At 37.2% G+C, this 6,716-nt stretch overlaps 1 protein-coding gene across 1 annotated transcript in view; it reads left to right on the top strand.

Moving 5' to 3' along the window:
• LOC102754083 (glycylpeptide N-tetradecanoyltransferase 2) overlaps positions 1-3,888 on the top strand; it is a gene marked incomplete at its 5' end in the record, with an annotated part of 21,832 nt that extends 17,944 nt beyond the window's left edge. Inside the window, one exon of the mRNA XM_015566923.1 lies at positions 3,577-3,888. Coding sequence (XP_015422409.1) covers positions 3,577-3,762 — 186 coding nt within the window. The remainder of the gene's footprint in view (positions 1-3,576) is intronic.
• Between the last annotated feature and the right edge of the window lie 2,828 nt (positions 3,889-6,716).

The following is a 6,716-nucleotide window of genomic DNA, read 5'->3' as shown; positions in this document are numbered from 1 at the left end:
TTGCTAGGGACTTGCCCGGCACTTGCTCTCTACCTCTATTTGTTATCTTACTTCTATCATTGACAGTCCCTCTAGGTTGTGGGCTGCTTGCCTGTGTTCCTGAGAAGCATCTACGGTACCAGTCTATAGAGTGTGTTTTCTTTAGTGAATTACCGGTATGTTTACCGGTAATAAACTTGCACTGTTTTATGTATATGTTTGATTACATACAGCCTTGTGACAGTTTTCCTGCATGTCATAAGCATTTGAATATAAATTAAAATGTTAAAATCAAATCTGATATTGTTTTACCTTTTATTTGGTGTGTGGAAGGTGTGCGGAAGAGGGGGTAGTCTTATACGGCGAGTATATAACAAACTCTGTATTTTGAGTGGAAATGTTAGGGGGTCGTCTTATACGCCCAGTCGTCTTATACGCCGGCAAATACGGTAGGTCAAATGGGAGTTCCATTTTTAGTTTTTTGAGGAAACTCCATACTGTCTTCCATAGTGGCTGCACCAGTCTGCATTCCCACCAGCAGTGCACGAGTGTTCCTTTTTCTCCACATCCTCTCCAGCATTTGTCGTTTATCTTTTATTTCTTATTTGACCCAGTCATTTTTGTTAGTATGTTGTTTAAGCTCCATGTATTTGTGGGTTTCTTTACTCCATTTTGCCCTTGATTTCTAATTTCAAGACATTGCCATCAGAGAATATGCTTGGTATAATTTCAGTCTTCTTGAATTTATTGATACTAGTTTTGTGACCTAATATATGGTCTATTCTTAAGAATGCTCTATGTGCACTTGGGATGAAAGGTTCTGTAAATGTCAGTTATGTCCATTTGGTCTAGTGTTTCACTTAAGGCCAATATTTCTTTATTTGATCTTTCTAGAGCTGTAAAGGAGTATTGAGATCCCCAACTATGATTGTGTTTTGACCTGTTTCTCCCTTTACTTCTGTGAGTAGTTATTTTATATATTTCAGTGCTCCCTGGTTGGATGCATATATATTAAGAAGTGTTATGCTTTCTTGATGTAGTGTCTCTTTTATCACTATAAAGTGTCCATCTTTGTCTCTTATTATCTTTAAATCTATTTTGTCAGACATAAGTATGGCTACATGTGCTTTCTGTGGATGTTATTTGCTTGGAGAATCATTTTTCACCCTTGTACTTTGAATCTACCAGCTGAGCCGAGAGTTCCCTGCTGCAGGGCTGCATCTGCGGGCCGGGTGCACTTTCCTCCCTTCTCATCTCCCCATTTATTCCCGGATGCCCATCTTTGATGTTTCAATGTGCAGGTCTCTCAGGTGTGTGTCTGTGTTAAGTAGGGATTTCTTTGTTGAATTATAGTTGGTTAACTTGTTGAAATTTCAGGGGGAGAGGACAAAGTGTGCTCTCACGCCGCCATTCCTCTGACATCACTCAACATGAGAGCCTTATATATTCTTTTGTTTTAAAATTTCTAACTTAACTTCTAGTATGACAAATATGGGTGGATATAACCACATTAGTAAAGCTCTATGGAAGTATGCAATAACCTTTCATAGTATGAAGGGGAGGCTAACAGTTGCTTTCAGGATGTGGACTTTGGTGATTTCGCAGTGTAAATACTGAATGCATGACAACTGTGCTGCAGAAGAATGTTTTGCTTTAGAGAGAATCTGGCAAGCCTTTTCTTCATTTCTGAGTGTTCTCTATTAACATGGCATGTGTCCTGTTGCTTTCATTGATAAATCTAAGTGCTTGGTATTGTTGTTACTGAACCAATAACAAAAGAAAATGTCTAATATTGAGAAAGGCTATTTAAAATTTCCAAGGTCATCCTCATAGCAGAAAATAATCTTTTTTATTAATGACTGCAGTATGTATCCTATAAGGTTTTGCTCTTCTGACTAGCATCTAGAAATATATATTTATTACGTTTAACAATATTTGGAAACACATAGGTTCCCTCTTCCCACGAATTGCAGTCTAAAAATGCTACCAATGCTAAAATTGGCTTAGGGGGGAAACAAAAGAAAAATGTAATTTCACACCTGGTTTGCATATAAATGCCAGGCCACAGAAGTGTCATTTTTACATAGCCAATGGTGACTTTTTTCCACGTTTGTAGCCTTCACCTCACTTTGTAAAACATAGGGGTTCATTCAACACATATCTAAGTTATTGCCCTGCTTGCCTGAAGGGTTAGCCTAGGATGGAGACCAGGACCTGGAGATTGCTTGTCCTTTGGCTTTGAGATCCACAGAAAGCTAGAAGTACAAGTTCTGTATTAAATGTTAAGGACTTAAATTCTTTTAGTTTTGACTATTGAACTGTTTTAGCTGCATTACTATGTATTTATGGATTACGTAAATCACAACTGAGTTGTACATAGTAAATACTCAGCGAAGAGCTATCGGGCCTGTAAATACAAAGAACGCGCCTGCCATCTCCTCCCCCCCTAATCAATAATCAATCAGCATTCTTTGTCACAGAGCCTTAGAAACCTCAGCACAAGTAACATCAAGAAGAACCACATGCAGATGAAAATGTATTTTCCACCTTGGGCTTCTGCCATACTACCGATCTAATTTTACCAGTAGAGGCAGCTTTTAATTTTCATATATTTAGAAATAATTAAGATGGAAAAGGTAGAGTAGCAATACAAGTTATTGCTTAAATGTATCCACTATTTCTTCAAGAAAAAAAAAATCAAGTGAACTGGAAAAATGAAATTGCATTTCTAAGTTTTCAGTGTTTTGTTTGTACAAACTAGCAAATGGAGTGGGTCTTTCACTTCCAGGTTCAAGTGTCCTGGTGTCTGGACAGTTCCTAGAGAGCTAAGTGGTGTCTGGAGCTCTTGTCAGGATGGGAAATTGAACAAATCCAAATGTCCTGACCTTTAGGTTTATTCCTGTGACCTAATGGAAAAAGTGTGATGCTTTGGAAGAAAGGACTCAAATGCATATTCTGATCACCCTTAATCAGAAGATTGCATGAAAGGACCAAACAGTCCTTGGCAGACAGCCATTTGCCTTCAGAAAAATCTTACTATTAAAACACTTTCCTTCCCATTCTGATTATTTCTTTTTTATTGCTCATGAGAATAAAATAGCTACATCCTTTTCACGGGCCATTGAATAAAATAAGCTTCTCAACTCTTTTCAGTTGTGTTTCAGACTGTCAGACAAGGCAGTGTTAAAGCCCAATACTACAGAACTCATGCCGAGCTTGCTCTGCCCTACCATGTAGGCTGCTAAAATCCTTGGCATTGGTATACACATCAATTTGGAGTCTTCCTTTAATTTTGTTTGTGTCCTGGGCAGTATTGACCAAAGACCTGGCACACAGAGACAGGGTATATAACACATGGTCTAGCATATATTCTAACTTAGTGCTTCTCAAACTTTAATGTGTATACAGATTACCAGGGAATCCTGCTAACTTACAGATTCTGACCTGCTAAGTCTGGGGCAAGGCCAAGAGTCTACAGTTCTAACAAGCTTCTCTGTGACGCTATACAGCTGGTCTGCAGATCACACTTCAGCACAAAGTGCTTTTTACTTCTCTGTACTTAAACTGCCCAATTGGTTTTGTTTTCACTCTAACAAGGTGACAAAGACTTCAGGCTTGAGACCAATGGAACCAAGAGATGTCAAAGCAGTTCGAGAATTAACCAACAGTTACCTGAAGCAGTTTCACCTTGCCCCGGTGATGGATGAAGAGGAAGTAGCCCACTGGTTCCTCCCCCAGGAGCACATTATTGACACGTTTGTAGTGGAGGTAAAGATAAGGTGATATGATGGGTCAGAGAAATAGGAAGACACTATATGCCACAGTCCGTTTTCCAGAAAGATCACACCGTGCCATCTTTCCTCTTCCTCCATGACTTGCCGCTTCTATACCAGATTTCTGTTCACCCTGCTAGAACCAGGTTTTCTTCATACAGTTTCCATTACTAGATAAAAGCACACTTTTACTACTTATGATTTGGAAATCACTATACTTTTCTGTTGCTACCTGTGTAATTAATTGCTTTTCTCATTTTGCAAAAAAAGCCCATTTGGATGATCTCCTTTGTGATAGATACATTCCAAAGTTTAATATTCCTTTGGTTTTGCAAAATTGGAACTGAACTGCATTTGGTTAAGATTAAGCCACTTAATCCAAATGAAGGAAGGAAAAGTAACAGTTTAGATTTTCTAATTATTGTTTAGATGAGTTTAACAGTGATTTTTAAACCATGTTTTCAAAAGCTTAGAATTGGTTGTGCAAATGCTACTTTGCTTAAAAGCTCTTTTGGTGGAAGTAAGGTGAAGTTGAGAAGTTGGGATTTAAACTGGTGAGTACCTGGAGGATAGAAAGGAGCGAGGAGATACTGTAGCAGTCCATTCACTGTTGTGAGAATTGAGCTGAAAGTGTATTTTCAGCATTGTCAGGCATTGTTTGAATGTAAAGTTACGGCCAAGTTAGGGCAGTCATGGTAGGAGCAGACAGAGTGAATTCAGAGGACATTTCTGAAAAACAGTTGAGCAGTCTTTGTTTTTAAACTTTTATTTCTGAAACAGTGCTGGGGTGGATATCTTTGTGTACAAATCTTTATGCACTTCTGTAAGTTTCTCCAGAGCAGCAGTTCTCAAAGTTTTTTTAATCTCAGGACTCCTTTACTCTTTTAAGAATTATTGAGCTTTTTATTTTTGTGGATTATATCTACAGATATATACGGTATTCAAAAGTAAAACAAATTTTAAATATTATTTTGTAAGTCAGACAAAGCCAAATACCATATAATGTCACTTATACAGGGAATCTTTAAAAACAAAACAATCTCATAGGCACAGATAACAGATTGTTGGTTGTCAGAGATGGGAAGAGGAGAATGGATGAAGGTGGTTAACGGTATAAACTTCCAGTTATAAAATAAGTGAGTCCTGGGGATGTAATGTGCAGCATAGTAACTATAGTTAATGATACTGTATTGTATATTTGGAAGTTGCTAAGAGAGTAGATCTTAACAGTTCTCATCACAAGAAAAAAAAACTTGTAACTATGTGAGGTGATGGATATTAAGTAGACATTGTAGTGATCATTTCATAATATGCACATAAATCATATTGTTCATATTAAATTAATGAATGTTATACATCAGTTATATCTCAGTTAAAAAAGAAAAACAAGAAATAATTGGAAAAAACATATATTATTTAATAACCATATAACAATAGTAAACCCATTACATTTTACCTAAATGACATATTTTGTATGACAAATAACTTTTCCAAAGTAACAAAATTAGTGAAAAGAATGGTATTGTATTATATTATTGCAAGTCTCTTCTTAAATGTCTGACTTAATAGAAGACAACTGGGTTCTCACATCTTCTGCATTCAGTTTATTGTGATATATTGATTCAATATTTTGATTGAAGTATATAAAAAAAATCCTTCACACAGAGTATTGGAAATATGAAAAAAATGAGTATTTTAATAACCTTTTCAGATAATTGTGGATATTATGTATCTCAAATCATGTTAATGAACTTTTGATACTGTTAGATTAAAATCCATTGGTCTTTCTTGTTTTTTTGTTGTTAATCTTCACCTGAGGATATTTTTTCCCTTGAATTTTTTTTTTTTTAAGCTAGAGTGGAAGGGAGAGAGGGAGTGAGAGAGAGAGCAAGAAAGAGAGAGAAACATCGATATGAGAGAGATACAATGATTGGTTACCTCCTGCATGTTCCCCTGCTGGGGATCTAACCTGCAACCCAGGTACATGCCCTTGAACAGGAATTGAACCCTCAACCCTGCAGTGCACAGGCCAGTGCTCTAACCACTGATCCATGATGATGAGGGCAGTTCTAGTAGTTTTTTGGTGGAATCTGTAGGGTCCTCATGTACAGTATCATGTCATGTGCAAATAATGACAGTTTTATTTCTTCCTTTTCTATTTGGATGCCTTTTATTTCTTCTTCCTGTCTGGTTGTTGTGGCTAGGACTTTAAGAGTAGTAAAAGGAGATATCCCTGTCTAGTTCCTCATCGAAAGGGAAACGCTTTATTTTTGACCATGGTGCTGTCTGTGGGTTTGTGATATATGGCCTTTATTATGTTGAGGTGCGTTGACTCTATTCCCACTTTGCTGAGTTTTTATCACAAATGGGTGCTGGATTTGATCAAATGATTTTTATACATCTATTGATATGATCATGTCATTTTAATCATTCGTTTTGTTTATGTAGTATGTATTAGGTTAATTGATTTGTGGATATTGTACCAACTTTGCATCCCCGGAATAAATCCCACTTGATCATGGTGTATGATCTTTTTAATGTACTGCTGGATACGGTTTGCTGATGTTTTGTTGAGGATTTACGCATCTATGTTCTTTCTTTGTAGTGTCTATCTGGCTTTGGAATTAAGTTAATGCTGGCCTCATAAAGTTAGCTTGGGAGTCTTCCTTCTTCTTGAATTTTTTGGATTTGTTTGAGAAGAATAGGACTTAGTTCTTCTTTGAATGTTTGGTAAAACTTACCTGTGAGGCCATCCAGTCCAGGACTTTCATTTGTTGGAAGTTTTTTTTTTTTTTTAAATGTATTTTTTATTGATTAAGATATTACATATGTGTCCCTGTCCCCACATCACCCTCCACCACCACCCCCACCCCCCCGTTGTCCGTGTCCATTGGTTAGGCCTCTATGCCTGCATGTAAGTCCTTTGGTTGCTCTTTCCCCTTTACCCTCCCCTCCCCCACCCTC

Source organism: Myotis davidii, unplaced genomic scaffold (genome assembly GCF_000327345.1).
Source record: "Myotis davidii unplaced genomic scaffold, ASM32734v1 scaffold2163, whole genome shotgun sequence".
Classification (NCBI taxonomy): Eukaryota; Metazoa; Chordata; class Mammalia; order Chiroptera; family Vespertilionidae; genus Myotis; species Myotis davidii.
This window is presented reverse-complemented; position numbering and strand designations above follow the sequence as displayed.